This window comes from Scomber japonicus, chromosome 4 (genome assembly GCF_027409825.1).
Source record: "Scomber japonicus isolate fScoJap1 chromosome 4, fScoJap1.pri, whole genome shotgun sequence".
Lineage (NCBI taxonomy): Eukaryota > Metazoa > Chordata > Actinopteri > Scombriformes > Scombridae > Scomber > Scomber japonicus.
Genome location: NC_070581.1, coordinates 21,103,612 through 21,119,710, shown reverse-complemented (window position 1 = coordinate 21,119,710; position 16,099 = coordinate 21,103,612). Strand labels below are relative to the sequence as shown.

Below are 16,099 nucleotides of genomic sequence, written 5' to 3'. Positions count from 1 at the left end.
GTTGTGTAAAGAAACTTGTCCTTGCACTGCAAAAACAAGACCGCCAATATCATGTTTTATTTATTTATTTATTTTTTAAACAGACTTTTCGTGGAGACAAACAAGTGCTGTGGAGACTATTCTGGAGCCCCTATCAAGTGGCTGCCTGAGAAATGCACAAAAACACAACACATAAAGCGAGACATGCAATCATACACTGCAGTCACAACAGGCAAAGAGCAGATGACCTGTACAAGAGGTTCCCTGACAAACACTCAATGTCAGTGTGCTCCATCCAGAGAGGGACACTCCACCGAGCAGGGAGCAGGGGGTATATGTTCTATGGAGAACATTAGTGGCTGTCGGGCTGCCCAGTGACCAGAGAGGCTATTGCCCCTCTCCCCTCTCTCTGCTCATCTCTCCCATCTCATAACATTAAGACTGTGCCTCTGTGCTTGTATCCTTGGCAACCTGCCTCCAACAATGGAGAGAGCTCTGGCCTCAGCATGGGAGGAGTATGGTGCCATGGAGAGGAAAAGCAAGGCCGAGTGAGATACAGAGCGATGGAAAACTGGCAGAGAGGCTGGACAGTAAGGGAGAGTGAAGGAACAAGTTGCTGCATGCTTGTGTAGGTCAAAACGAGGGAGCAGAGCGAAGGGTTAAACAGAGGAAGAAAGTGAGATAGATGAGGTGTGTGTGAGGTGGTAGCCAAACCTGTGCAAGCTGCAAGCTTCATGTTAGTGGATCAGTGGAGACCTGTATCAATCTTGAGCTGACAAAAGTTGGCCGGATCTCAAGACAAAGGCCAGAGGCCAGACAGATCCTGAACCTCACGCCACTCCACAAGCCTATCAGCAATCCAAAGCCTGTGAAGATGCCACCGAAATAGAAGACAGCCTTATTTCACGCAGCTCTAATTCCCTAATCAGAGGTCTGCCGCTACAGCCAACGTTGAGTTGACTTTGCATGTTGATTGTCTAAATACGAGTTTGATTTAATTTTGTTTTGGACCAATATTTGTCTTCAAATCCAAAACTTGCAAGGGAAACCAAGCCTGTGGGAAATCATTTGGGAGTCAGTGCAAGAGAGATGAAATTGCCACAGCATGCTCCCTCTATGACAAGTAAGAGGTAACAGTAGAACTCACACTGTGTGGACAGAGGGGAAAACCAGAGCGAGGGACACGTGCATACAAAGGACTCTGTTCATCTTCTCTTCCCCCACTGCAGCCGAGCTGAGCCATTGAGATTAATTGCTTATGATCAAATCAGCAGAAGCTGTGCAAATTAAAGAGCGGTCCACCCACCCCACTACCACCCCTCCTCCCTCACCTCCACAACATCTCCCACCCACCCCTGAGCCAGACCCAGTGGACAGTGTGTGTGATGAGCCCCAGCGCTTATTCAAGGCTACAAACGTGTCATTTCCTCTTTCCACCGGAGAGGAACATAGAGCTACGAAAGGGCTCGAAATGGAGCAAGGGGTCAGTAAAATGGTACAGGAGTACCACACACACACACACACACACACACACACACACACACACACACACACACAGTGGCCTGAGCAGAACGACTGATATCTCACCCTGCTTCTCAAAACTGCTCGTCTCCCTGCTTCCCTCCCTCTCTGACTCTCTCATTAAGAAGCCATTAGAGAGAAGGGCAGCGTGAGACCACATGACCCCTTCCTAACCCCTGTAACACACCCCTGAAAGGGAGGGAGGAAGGGGGGGAGGGAAAGAGAGAAAGGGGCATAAGATATAAACAGAATCAGACAGAAAAAGGGGAGGGAGGAAGGGTAAGATAAAGACAGTGAGAGGGAGAGATGGGGTAACAAAGTGAAAAAGGGGGAAAGTTGAGAGTATACGTAACACTGAGAGAAATCAGCAGAAATAAAAAACAGGAAACAGTGAGAGATTAAACAAAGAAAAACAAAAAAGCCCACAGGGAGCACAGGTACATATAAACAGTAGAGATGTCTGAAATTCTGGTCTGAATTTCATAAAATGTGAAATATCTGGTAATACAATAAGACAATTCCAGTGTTTCAACTGCAGTTTTTTTTCTCTCATAGCAAGTGACAGTTCACATCAAAAATATCAATATATATTTTACTGACAGATCTTTTTCGCTTTACTCTCATGAAAATATTTCACAAGATGACTAGACGTGCTGTTTGCAGTGTGCTCAGTGGAAAGGTAGAGGTCGAAAAACATGGCAGATAGAATAGGTATGTATGAGTCAGAATGGAAGAGAGAGGTAAAGAGGCGTGTGATAAGTACGCTGTGACTTTAGGAGAAGGGGATAATTTGGGAGTGGAGGGAAAGACGGCTAGGCTGCTTCCTTAGTCGGACACAGGAATGTAGAGCGGGCGGATCCCAGTGCGTGTGTGCGTTTCTGAGTGTATGTGTGTGTTTGTGCCAGACAGGAATCCCTAACCCCCACAGACTCCGGCTCCACTTATCAAGGCCTGAACAGAGGGGTATGGAGGGGGGAGAGGGGGTCTTGGTGTCCTGCGCTATCATATCCACCTCTAACCCCTATCGCTCCCTTTCTCTTCTCCTATGCAATACACTCTCCCTCTCTCTCTCTCTCTCTCACACACACACACACACACACACACACACACACACACACACATACACACATACACACACACACACACACACACACACACACACTCACTCTCACTAAACCTTGAAGCTGAAGTCTCTGAGGCCAGAGGAACTATGGGAAGGCCAAACAGTCTCACCACGAAAAGAAATAAAAAACTTGCCAGGGTCACAGACAATTACGCCATATAACATGCAAACTCACATTCTGTCTCTCTACCTCTTTATCTATTTCTTCCCACTCATACAGACACACTCACACATACACACACTTAAACTCCCTTAAAACCTTCAATAGCTGTTCTCAACAGCCATCACCTTCCACTGTTGAAGTATTCACTCTTTCACTCTGAATTCACATAAACTTTTCTTTTTCGTCTCAGGGACGCAACTTTGCAAGCTGTAGTATCGACTGGGGAATTTGTGTTAATAATAATAATAATAATATATTTTTTTAAAACATACGGGTACCCTTGTTGTGGAAGGTCCCACCTGAAACAAGCCCATGACCCATTTAAGATAGAGAGATAGGAGGATGAGGGGTGGGGGCTGAAGAGATAGTAGAGAGAGTGGAGAGCAGCTCAAATAAATTAGATGAAGTTATTCTTTGCATGCTGCTTCTGGAGTATGAGGGTATTGAAGAGGAAAGGGCAACAAGAAGAGAGGCGGAGGAAGGCGGAAACAATGAGGAGTACAGGCAGGCAGGTGATCTGGGGCAAAAGGGTTCAGGGGAGGGGGGTGGGGGACAGTGAGAACAAAGAAAGGTTTGGTCTCTTTTCTACAAAAAGCATCATGTTTAATGACAAAAAGCAGTGGATAGAGCTGAAGTCCTGATGGTATTTCCTGGTTAGCTGCTGTTCCACAAGCTTCTGCAACTCATTGTAACTGAAAAAGGGTTTTTTCCATCTGTCTCTCTGAAAAAGTGAAACATGCAAGTTAAATGAGTATCCACTACAGGGAATTAAATGATGATCATTCAAAAAACTACAGCTCACATAAAGATTCAGCAAGGCTATGCTCACATCTTTCTTTTCTGTAATCATAACATTTTTCTGTCATCTTCAATCTTTCTATGCTTTTGGGATCGTCTTTAAACCTGATTTTCTCCATTTTGGGCCCTATAGTAAGATGTGAACACTGACTTATATACAAATTCAGCAAATATGGAGCAGCATTATCATTCATTTGGAGTCATGTTTTTGGCCATCTGCTGAATTTAAGCCAAATATTCACCACACTTTAGCTCTGTTTTTTGAACTTCACTTATTCTTGATGTAAATATCTGGCTCTTAAGCTGCGAAGTACTCTATTATGTTTTGGCTGCTGTTTGGTACTGAATAGGTGGTTTACAGTGGTGAGTGTTGATGACAGTGGTGAGAATGAACCAAAACAATAAAGTTGTATGCTGGAAAATCAAAACAATGAACTTAAAGACAAAAAGCTGCAAAGAGCTGAGGGGAACTGCAGAGGGTTATGAGCTATGAGCAACCCAATTACATTACCCACATTACATTGTACATAGTTATTTGATCCATCGTTAATGTAAAATTATTGACTAAGATAAGGGGAAGTAGGTTTTCTTATTTTTAGAGCAGAACCTGGAAGTTCCAGTTTTACTAATGAGGAGGAAGTTTATGCCACAGCCCTGAATTTATTTGAAGCCCATAGACTGAATGTGAAACTACACTTACTGTACAAGAAGTGGCCATTGCGCCAGTGTACGAGATGAGTAAAAACAGAAGTGACAGTGTGAACTGACGGGATGGAGAGGAAGGTCCAAACAGACAGAGGGAAGGAGGGATAGAGGAGAGAAGGAGGGGACAAATAGTTGTGAAGGACAGATAGTGGCTTCCAGGACTGTCTTCATCGCCTCTATAACTATCAAACCCAAAAAAAACCACACGCATGTACACACAAACACACACACACACACTTGTATGTACACAACCCAAGCCATAATTGTCCCCTGTGGTGATTTTGGCCTCTCCCTCCTAGTTTCTCATTGCTGTTGGCCAACTCTTCTGTGCCTTTAACACTTTCTTTTTTTCCTCTTTTCAAAGAGAGGAGGGGGGGGGGGGGGGTTGACACAAGAGAAGGAACGAGGGATGAAGGAGAAAGAGAGGTCTAAAGGACAGAGGAGTGGAGGGGTGTGACGGCGGAAAGGGGGAATAAGGGAAGGAGGAAAAAGGAGAGAATGAATGTGTAAGAGGAAGGGAGACTTTGCCCTCCAGCAGGAACACTCCCACGATTGTGTGTACGTGTGTGTCTGTGCATGTGTGTGTTTGTGTGTGAGTTGCTCCCCAGCCAAACCGACACACCCACAGGCTGTAGACCTCTATATCCTGTTCGGGTTGTCCGTTTGTCCAAACATCATGCCCCCCTCCTCCCCCCTTCACCTCCTCCTCATCACTCCCCTTTTCTAACTGGTCTGACGGGGGTAGAGGCCGCAGAGGGAGTGGGTACGGTAAAAAGAACAAAGCCACCTTTCTAAAATAAACAGGCCTGGAAAGAGGAACTTCAGGTTGATTGAAAATGAGAGAGAAAGAGAGCCCAGATCCAGCCATTGGCTTACTGTAATGCACTATTTTTTAAAGGTTTCTGCTTCTTCCTGTCACTCAGTCTGCCAGGGTATACGTCCACTTCTCTTTCTCTCACATACACACACACTTTACTACTTCTCAATATCCCGGCTGCTTGTGCTCGACTAACTCTCGGTGAATGCTGGGTACAGTGTGACACATAAGCTACAGTGAGCGGTGCTGCCAGGCTCACGGCTACAGGGCCCATTACTGGCTATCAGATCACTGGAGGAGAGAGGAGAGAGGCATCCTAGCTCACATCACATCACATCTCCATCTCATATCTCCAAAAGAGGAGCCTTGTCACGGATCTCCCATCGAAGAGGAGGAGGAGGAGGAAAAAGAGGCCTAGTTTATCTAAGGCTCATTGCATTCAGTTTTTACAGGTTTGCCATGAAAAATACTGCCTACTTGGTTTTAGGCTCCGATACACCAAAAACATATGTTTCCTGCTGTAAGAGGACATTGATCATTTTACAGTGATCAATATCCCCATGCGACACTGGCAGTTTGCCCAAACTTCCAACTGCTGGTCACAGCTGGTATATGTCATGAGATTGTGACCACTTCAACCTCAGATTGTTTTATTTGAATGCTTTTTGGAGGCTTTGTTCAGTCATACACAAGCAAAAAGGGAAAAAAAAGTTTCAAGGGAAAATTAGAGAAAATACAAATGTGCCTCTTATTATGTGCTCACTAACGGTTTAAACCTTCTAAGTTAGGTAACACAAATATTAATGGTTAAATGACAGCATGTTTGCATTATGGATGGTATTTTAAAAGTCAGTCTTGATCTGGATTTTTTTGACACACACCAAATTTGTACTGATTTTTTCCCTAATAACATTCAAACATAATGAGTTGAAATCATACAGTATTCCTTCACTGGGAAGCAAAAGGAGATGGTCCAAAGTCCCTCAAGTATCATCTTCTCTTAAAGACACTCGCACTGAGCATTAGAATACATAACTGGGCCAATTTATAGAGGATGTCAAGCGCTCTCACACTTGAATCTATGTGTGTCTCTTTTTTCTAGTTGAAAAGTAAAATATGGTGATATGTAAATAACTATGTTGTACTTCTTTTAGCATAGTCACTGATAAAAAATAGTTGTCCAAAAAAAAAGAAGATGTGTGTTTGATCTACAAGCTGCAACCATTCGTTTACATGTGGGGCATGTGATGGAGTTTAAAGTTGTGTGTTGATATGTGGAGGGTTGGGGTGGGGGATGGAGGTCTAGCTGTGGGGGTTCTGCTATTAATGTTCAACCACAGAAACCTCCTCATCCACCCACCCCTATGCCGTGCCAACAGGACATCCTGTCACGATGCATTCTGGGTAGTTCTCAGACCTGAGTGATCAATGCCAAGGGCTGTGTTTATGTGTGTGTATGTGTGTGTGTGTGTGTGTGTGTGTGTAGAGTTTACAGTTTGAATGGATAATTTTTCACCTGCAGGTGTCATGAATGCATATGTTCATATACCTGCATGTAATTTAGTGGGCGAGTGTGTGCAGTGTATTTGTGTGGGCTGTGGCTGACTAAAGCACACACATGGGCCCAACCCAGGTGCACTCAGGGTGGGATGGCTAATCTTTAACTCCCCCCCCCCTCCCCACACATACACAATACATACACTCCTCTTCTCCACCCAGCAATCCTTCTCCAGCCTGTTCCAGGGGCAGGAGGTGGAGAGGTGGGGGGTACTGACGTTTTGGAAAAAAGCCACGGCCAGTAGTGGGGAGGGGGCAGCTTCCTGTCCAAAATGGCTCTTTTAAAGCCAGAGAATTATAAATAGAGCAGGTGTCAGTATTGAGAACTGAGAGAGAGAGAGAGAGAGCTGCGAGAGAAAAAGACAGACAGCAAGAGTGTGAAAAATTGTGTGAATGTGTGTGTGTGTGATGGCAGTGTTGTAGGAGAAGGGGCTTTTAGCTGGTGGACTGCCCATAATGTCCAGCAGGATATGAGGTCATATGACAAAGATGGCTGGTGGGCGGTGAGAAATGATTGGTTACCACGGTGATAATGGAACTTTTTTCTGTTTAATTTAGTGGGGACCGAACTGGAGGCTGACATGAGCGACAGAACGAGAAAAGAAGGGGAGAAAGAACAGTATTTTAGTCTTCTGTCACAACCCCTAAAAAAGAACAAAAATGCATTCAACCCCTCTTTCCAAAACACAACTGAGAGATGAGGGGGAACTGAATGTCTGCATGTGTGTTGGGAGGGTGGTAGAAGGGAACAAAAAGGGGAAAGAGAGGATGGAGGGAGTACGGGAAACTGAGGGAGGTGGGGTGAGAAGGCCACAAAAGTCAATAGGGTGGGAGGAAAGGGCTGAAATCATCTGTGCAGTTAGAGGACAAAGAGGCAGAGCAAACAGGGGGTGGGGGACACAGAAAGAAGCACTGAGTGAGTCCTGGCGTACAAAGACAGTGAGAGACAGAACTGATAATAGACTGACTGTGGAAGAAGTTAGAAAGATGAACCAGAAGCTACAAAAAAAAGAGAGAAAGACATGGATAAAGAGGAGAAAATACAGGGGGAGAGGCCTCAACATGATGTAGTTATCTAACCCATACCATGTCAAGCACTAAGCCAAGAAGAAAGGGGTTAAAAATTAAGTCCACACAGTCTGAAATATTAAATCTATTTTGTTTTTTAATGAAGAAGGAGTGAATTAGGGAGGAAATATGAGAGTAGATTATTAAACTGAAAGCGAGGCTAAGGGAAAGAAAAAAGTGGAGAGGTGTGCGAGGGGTGAGGGGGTTGAAATCTGTTCACGGTGTTTTAAATATTAAACCTATTTCAAGTTTAATGAAGTGCAAATACTATGGGGAGAGTCTTAACTGGAATACAGAGAGGAAGGGGGTGAAAGGGGGATCCGATTCATTATTTCAAGTGTTCACCTTTAGACTGCCGAGACTTGGGGAGAGGAGCGAAGGGAGAGAGCGAGAGAGGGAAAAAAAAGATAGAAAGTTTATGTGGAAGTGCAAACGAGAGGGCAATTTTTGAGAGTGCCTGTCAGTGGGCCTCAGGTGAGTCCAGAAGGCTTTGGAGCTCCGGAGGATGAAGGTCTGAACTCAGACAAGACAAAACATGCTGCGCTCCTGAGCTCACAGGAATAAACAGGACAGGGTTCTACAGAAAAAACACTTTTTTAGTAGGTCTCTGAGGTGCGGGTAAGTGTGTGTGCATGTGTGCATGTTTGTGTGTGTGGTTGAGGAGGGGAACTCTGAGGCCACAGAGTGGAGAGGAAGAGAGTCAGATAAAGATGTTGGATTTCAAAAAAGATTCTCGATGTAATCAATGTGCAACAGCTAGAGGGAAATGGAAAGAACAGCCCACGTGTGATTGAACTGTTCACGTCTACATAATCAGATGCTCTAAGCTGTGTGTGTGTGTGTGTGTGTGTGTGTGTGTGTGTATGTGTGTGTTTGTGTGTGTGTGTGTATTTCAGAGTGTGTGCATCACCATGGCCATGTACTGGATTGCCAAAATCCCCCAAGCTGCCACTAAAGGTCACTGTGTGTGTGTGTGCGTGTGTGTGTGTTTTTTTTAATATAACCAAAATAATAAAAAAAAAAAACCCACAACAGAAAGTATTTCCATGCTGTTATTATGTGGGATAAAGATCAAGTTGGTGTTTGCCCCAAGTATAAAAGAAGTAGGAAAGAAATCAATCATTGACTCATGTTTTCACCGACTGAATCTGAGAATGAAGGTGCCACATAGAGAGACTGAGCTCTTTTAAAGAGGTGACAAATCCTTCAATCAAACATATGACAGCATCAGTGTACAGAAAATATTGAAAAATTCAAATGGCAGGTGGTAAGGCAATTTTTTGATGAAATGACACATTTACATATATATATAAGATATATATACAATCTATATCTTAGAAATACTCAATGATGAAATACAAGCAATTATTTCCTCATAACTCTTTATAAAAGACTCTAATTGGATGTGCAGTACAGAGTCTGGAAGGAATTGATCAAGTGTAAAGATGGAAATATGATATGTATAGAAGAGCCCCCTTGAAAACGAGATGGTTCATCTCAAGGGGCTATCCATTAATAAGATTTGAATATAAGAGCGAATATGCTACTATAGAACATAAGATATCTAAATTAATACAATACCAAGTCCTTGAACATGTCTGGAATGTGATTTGGATTAAGTCTACGATATTACGTCTGAAGACAGATCAGAATAAAATTCAGGTGCAACTTACTTATTTTCTTTATCGATGACACTGATGATTATTCCTTCAATTAATCGTTCCATTGTTTAGTCTGTAAAATGTCAGAATTTAGTGACTCATAGCTCACGATGATCAAATGTGTGGTGTTGTATGATGAACAGTTCAAAAGCCAACAATTTTAAATTTACAACCAAAAAAAACCCCAGCCCATTTTCACATTTGATGATGACCTCATATATTAATCGACTCATTGTTTCAGCATTACCTGGATAGCAAGAAGAGAGAGGGTGATATGATGCATCAAAGATGAATATACTGAATTATTTGAAAAAGCTCGACTGTAATTTTCCAAACACTTTGATTTGCAGATGCTTTTTAATTCAGGTCAGGAAGAAGCAGCGGGGACCAAACTAAAAATAATTTCAGGTAATTATTTAAAGGTTTACGACATAAGCAGGCAGAAGCAGCGACTATTTAAAACTCTCCTCCTCAAAAATTGTCACCTCTAATATAGGGTTGTGCAGAAAAATATACGCACATGATCAGATCACTGGAATGAGTATGCAAGCAGCTCCGATTTCTTCTTCTAATTCACATGTAAGATTTCAAATATTTGTGTCGACAGACAAGGTGAGTCTAAGGAAGAGTGAGATCAAGCGTTAACAAGAGAGAGAGAAAAGGAAGTTGAGTGCTAAGCGGCCTCAATAATGACACCAAGTGAACACAGCAGATGTTTGCAAGGGAAGGGGATATAAAGAAAACAAATCCTAATTCCTGCAGCTGTTTATGTCAACACAGGCACACGGCATTTTCATACAACCGCTTTGAATCCTCGCTACACTAATACACTGAGCCTTTACACAAGCATATATTATCCTTATATTACAGAATAATCCAGTAAAATCCTCAGTCAGGAAGCCTTGGTGTTTTGTGTAATATTAGCGTTTCTAATAGTAAAGCATGGACACCGATCACAGATGAATGAGAGACAGAGAGAGGGAAACAGAGAGAGTGTCTAAGCACTTCTCATCAATAAAGAATGAAGCAATTAAGCTAATCTCAGACTGAAGGTGCCCTCTCTCCCTTATACCTACCATACACTTTCATGGAAACCAATAACTGGACTTCATGGAACAACAACCCCACAACACACAACAAAACTACTTGTGTTAAGATATGACACACAGTATGCCTCAAATATGAACATACTCAAACTAAAACAGCTTTTGACCTTTCATGCTCACATTTTGACAGGAAAAGCACAGGTATAATTTCTATGGCTGCAACTAATAATTGTCTTAATTATCAATAACCTTATGCATGTTTGTGACTAATTAGTTAATCATTTAGTCAACAAAATGTCTCAGTGATAAATGAAAGAAAAATAGCAAATTCTCAAATTTGAGAGGCTGCAAGCAGAGGATTTGTAGCAGTTTTGCTTGAAAAAGACAAATGATTAATGAAGTAATTGCTGATAATTATTCTTTCAATCTTCAATTTTAAATTCGTTGATTTTAGGATGGTGTCCCCTAGTTTAACATTATTTCGATTAAATACCATACCACCATCTGTTTATGTAGCTGGATAACTTATTTCAAAGCATCCTGCCACACAACATAAGCCACACAGTCTGAGCAACAACAACCCACATTACCTTTCCTGCTTCAGCCCCCTTCTTAACATACAAACACACAGCTTGTCCTGCACCTTAACTTGTTGAACAAGCCACCGAACAAACATGCACTGGGGAAAAGTGCACAGCTAAGATCAGTTAGCAGGCTAAATAGCTAATTAGCTGCTCAGCTGCAGCACATTAAACAGCATGTAAACCTTCTTGAAAATGTCACTTTAGTTTGATTGGATGTCGGTTTGGTTGTTGTTCTTCAAAATCCCTGTCAACAGCACACTGTTTGTCCATGACTTGTTGTTACAGCAGCTTGTTTCTTCATCTCCATCCCGTACCGTGTAACACCGGTAGCCTGCCAGCTAATACTAATCAAATTAACCTCCTTTTTTCTTCATTCTAGTAAAATAAAACTATTGACAATTCATTTTAAAACCCTGTTGAAATTATTTTTGACTGTAAAGAGGAATGATTAACGGCTTTTATTCTATGTAGTCATGTCACATTCAGGGTCCTGATATTGTACCTGTTGTCTTACTGTCATGGCTCACAGAACCATTGTTAGTGTTATTAATTACAACTGTGCCTTTCCTACTGCTATAAGTCAAAATGTGAAAATTAGTTAGCTTTGAATTTTTTTTAAAAATCAACAACAATTTTATATTACTTAGAACTAATATTACTTAGAACTCATAAATGGTCACAAATAATTCATCAAGCAATAATTTGCTGCTTCTTAACAAAGATTTGTAGCTTTTTTTCTCTGTTTTATGTCTTTGTCAATTAAATAATTTCCTTTTTATCTGCTCAGATGAACGTAAGCATTTTTATTTTGATCATCAAAATAATGCAGCTGGGTTGTGTTTCATCAAGTCAATGAAAAAAAAGAAAATACAAACTGTGTCATAACTTTGCAATAGCTCTTTGCTGTCTACCTTCCTTGAAATGGTGTGAATTGTGTAATTCAGAACTTTAAATAGAATTGCACATCACTTTTTAATTCCCCGGGCTTCCCATATGCCCGTAAAAGTGATTTGGATCTTCTAATGCAGGTGACAAAATTCTGGACTTAAGGAGGTTTAAATCTTGGTGGACAAACTCTCATGAGCTTACAGATCCTCTGTATTTTCACTCTCACTTGATCAAAGTAAAAACAAAGGCTTTTCATGATAAGAATTTATGGGCCTCCTCACATGGTACTGGAACAAGTGCACTCCCACAACCAAAACATCACACCAACCCCCACAGAACTTCTACGAGCTCCTAGACCAATAATGACCTCACTAAACCTGTTCAGTAATCCCCAAAACCTCCTCCTGCAGACTGACTCAACACACAATGGTGAAATATATCCTGACTGTTGTACACTACCACTCTTAAACGTCACGTAAGCCCACTGGTAACATAATATTTTACTGCTAAATGGCAAGGTCCGTCCTCTGAAGGAGACTCAAATAGTTAGATAATCTCATGATACAGCGACTGGCATTTCCTCCTTCCCCCATTCTTTGCCCAGTCTTGAAACCCAGTTGAGAGTGGCGATAAATGGATGTTTTTTTGGCTAACACCAGGTTAGTCTACACTGGCAGCAACACTAGACTTCCAATAACCTTTAGGTGAGAAAACACATCTCTTGGTAATGGCTGTCCTACCACAGCCAGACTTAAACTCTACCTTGTGCCACAAGACAGAACTATGAAGTGGGCTCAATGGTGCCATTTACTCTGTGTGTGTATGTGGTCATGCATGTATGTGTGAATCTGAAGCTCAAGATGTACTGTACTTGGGCACTATAACAATGTCTGATGGAAGCCAGGGGAATACAAAACCCTGGGACCTAGGACACTTACAGCTAAGTGGACAAAGCCTCATAAGCCTGTACGGATGCTCCGTCCTCTCCGCACTCTCTGCCTTTCTTTTTTTTGTCTCTGTTTTTCTTTTCTCTCTCATTACCCCCTCTTATCCGCCACTCTCTCTTCACCAACTCTCCCTTTTCCCTCCTCTCGCCCTTTCCAGAGGTCCCTCCCTAAACCCCAGAGAGAGGGGGAGGAGCCTGGGATGGCGAGGACGCGCTGGTAATCCGTGCAGTGACCCAGGTCAATTCAATTATCCTGTTTTCTTTCGCTGCACGACGCGTGTGCCCATTTCACAGCCAACTCCCTTAATGCGCCCAGGATTAGCTTCTCTTACTTTTAATGATCTACCTATCGACGCCTTGGGCCCCTAAGCGCACACACAGAAGCGTGCACGCACACAGACACACCTAGGCACACACATATATATACGTACAAACACACGCACACACTCAGGTAAGTGTTTTTTTATGCATTAGTTTTAGTGTAAAGGAATTCACTAAACTACGCTGCAAGGCTGAGGATCAAGAGAAGCATTCTCAAAATAAATATGGGTGCTTGAGTGTGTTTGTGTATGCATTTGCTTGTTTATGTGGGTGTGTATGTTACATAAACTGCAGTAAGAAGAGGATTGTATTATCCATCTGCATTTACCCAGGCTTCACCTCACACCTCCAAGATTTGAGATAATCATTTTAGGCCTAACACGTTAGTGTAAAAGCCCGCTAATCTCAACCCCGGAGGAGGAAATAGGTCATTTTATGCTAGTAAACTGTGCGGATGGCTGACATGCATTGAAATATGAAAGCACACATGGACTGTAGAGTGTCATGCATACTTTGTTGAACTTGAGTTCAGTAAGTTCATGCAGCAGTTTGATAGCTTCCAAATAATTGCTACTCTATAGGTTAGAAGGTGTCTTAAAGGAAAAGCACTTTAAATTAGATTCTACTGTAGTTAGGTGTTAAAATGACATGCTCACATAATTATCTAACCTAATCTTATTATCTCACCAGTCATTCACTAATTACATGACTGGATAACCAAGTAGAGGGCAACATTATGAAATTGTAGCAAGTCTAGGAAATGTTAAAGTTATCAAATCAGCCAACAAAGTCCTTTCTATTATAGAGGTGCAAGTATGCTTTCTTTTGACCTCAAACCATCCTTCTAGTTGTAGAGAGCCAGTCCAAGTTAAATCCACATCCTATTGTGACACTAAACTAATGATCTAAATAATAAATCCACTGTCGAACTAATGTCTTTCACCATTGACCTACAGCTACTGCAAATAGTCAGTTATAGCCAATTAGTTTGAAAATGTACATTTCTGTATTGCATATATTTTTCAGCCTTACCTGGGATATCCTGTCCATTGTAGTTCCATCCAGCCACAGCCAGCATGGAGGGCAGAGGAGATCCAGGCCTACTGTCCCTGTCTCTCTCCCTGTCCCGCTCTCTGTCCCAGTTCCTCTCAGCCTGCTGGGTAATATGTCTGACCGTGTCCTTGTTCTTCCTGTTCTTCCTCCGCCCTGACCCTGATAGAGGTTGCCAGGACCCCTCTCCACTTCCTGCACCAGCCACCCCTGCCCCTTGCTCCCCTTGGCTCTGGGCTGCCCCCCTGGGATTGTCCCGGGGATGAGAGGAGGAGGCGGGGGACACCTGTTCCTCTTTGACGGTGACAGGCCTATAGTCATGTGGCCAGGCGGGTTGGGAGTCATGACAGGCTTCCTCCTGGCTCTCATGGCTCTTGGGGGGTTCTTGGTCCTCTTTGCCATACGTGCTGCCTCCCTCATGGCAGCTGGCGATGGCCGAGTCCCCAGAAGAATTGGCTGGGCTCGTGCGGCGTGCCAGCCAAGGGGAGGTGCTGCGACCAGACATGATGGATGCCAGGGCCTCAGAAGCCATACCCACTATCCCTCCTCCTCCTCCACCTCCTCCTAAACCTACTCCGGCAACACCCCCTGCTCCTGCTATACCTACACCCCCTCCACCTCCACCTCCTCCTATGCCAGCAGCAGCGACAGCTCCCATTTCAAAGTCGGCCAGTTCGTCAGCCATCTCAGAGCGGATGCTGATGTCCAGCGCAGCCTTGATGAAGCTGTGGCAGGCCTGGACAATGTCTGTCATCTGCAGGTAGCTGGCAGCTGACATGACCTCGATCACGTTCTTACTGGTGAGAGCAAGATGTGCAGAGTACATGAAGTCCAGGATGGCTTTGAAGCCTGTCGCCGTGACAATGTCCAGGTGAGTGACAGTAGTCTGGTGGTGTGGCTCTGCCCCTTTTTTAACCTGAAAGATGGGGAGAAAGAGTCTTCATGGCAGTTTTCTTGTGTATTTATTTCATGCTGTATAAAATAAGCCTTTCTAAACACAGTTTCCCAGATTGCTTTGTCAGCTGGAAATCACACAGAACAAAAACTACTATGATCTAATACAGTAACAAGTAGTTGACAGACCCCCTGGCCCGTCTTCCCAAAGTGCAACAGTCCCTTACCTGGCAGTAAAGAGTCTTGAAGTAGCGTGAGGAGCCCAGGAGGACATTCTTATGGGCTTTGAAGATCTTTCCGTCCACAATGACACAGGCGTCACAGAGGATGCCATGCTGCCTCTGCTCATTGAGCTCTCTGAGGAGCTGACGGTAGTGAGAGGAGATCTCCATGTCCTCCTTCCTGTTGTTCATCTGTGTAGCTGAACAAAATCCTCTCCTCGAATCGTCTGCTGAGAAATGCAAGCAAGACACACAAGAAATTAATTAAAAATGCAATGTATCATAATGCTAGAAGTATATAGTTTAATACAGTGTATAATGCAATGTACTATGAAATAATTTTACAATTTTACAAACACAAAGAGTGACAGAAAGATAAAGACACATAAAGCATAACCAAGGAAATCTGAGAAGTTTCGTAAGTTCAAGTGAAGAAAACAAGACCTTGGCAGTACATACAGTGTATGGTTGATATTCAAACCTCTTTCCTTAGAATATCAGTGTGATTTTGTAATAAATATAATAAAAGACAAGCCAGGGTAAGGATATCTCAGTAATGAATGTGACATAAAAAACAATGACATCAATAGAAACCACATTTCAACTGCTGTAGTTTGATGTCTAAAAACAGCCCAGTAATAAATAGTCAAAAATCTGTGTTTAAACCATGCCTGACAGGTTCATTTGTATGTGCGTGCGTGTATGTGTGTGTGTCTGGGGGAGAGACAGTGTGTGTGTAAGCTCATTAAAAATGTCA

General features: G+C 42.8%; 1 protein-coding gene across 1 annotated transcript in view; it reads right to left on the bottom strand.

Annotated features, from left to right (window-relative positions):
* Positions 1-16,099, bottom strand: part of zbtb46 (zinc finger and BTB domain containing 46) — a 57,874-nt gene that overhangs the window by 20,252 nt on the left and 21,523 nt on the right. The window contains exons 2-3 of the mRNA XM_053317681.1: positions 15,349-15,572; positions 14,210-15,143 (exon numbers count right to left, since the gene is read on the bottom strand). Of these exons, the coding sequence (XP_053173656.1) occupies positions 14,210-15,143; positions 15,349-15,534 (1,120 nt within the window). The 5' untranslated portion in view covers positions 15,535-15,572. The remainder of the gene's footprint in view (positions 1-14,209; positions 15,144-15,348; positions 15,573-16,099) is intronic.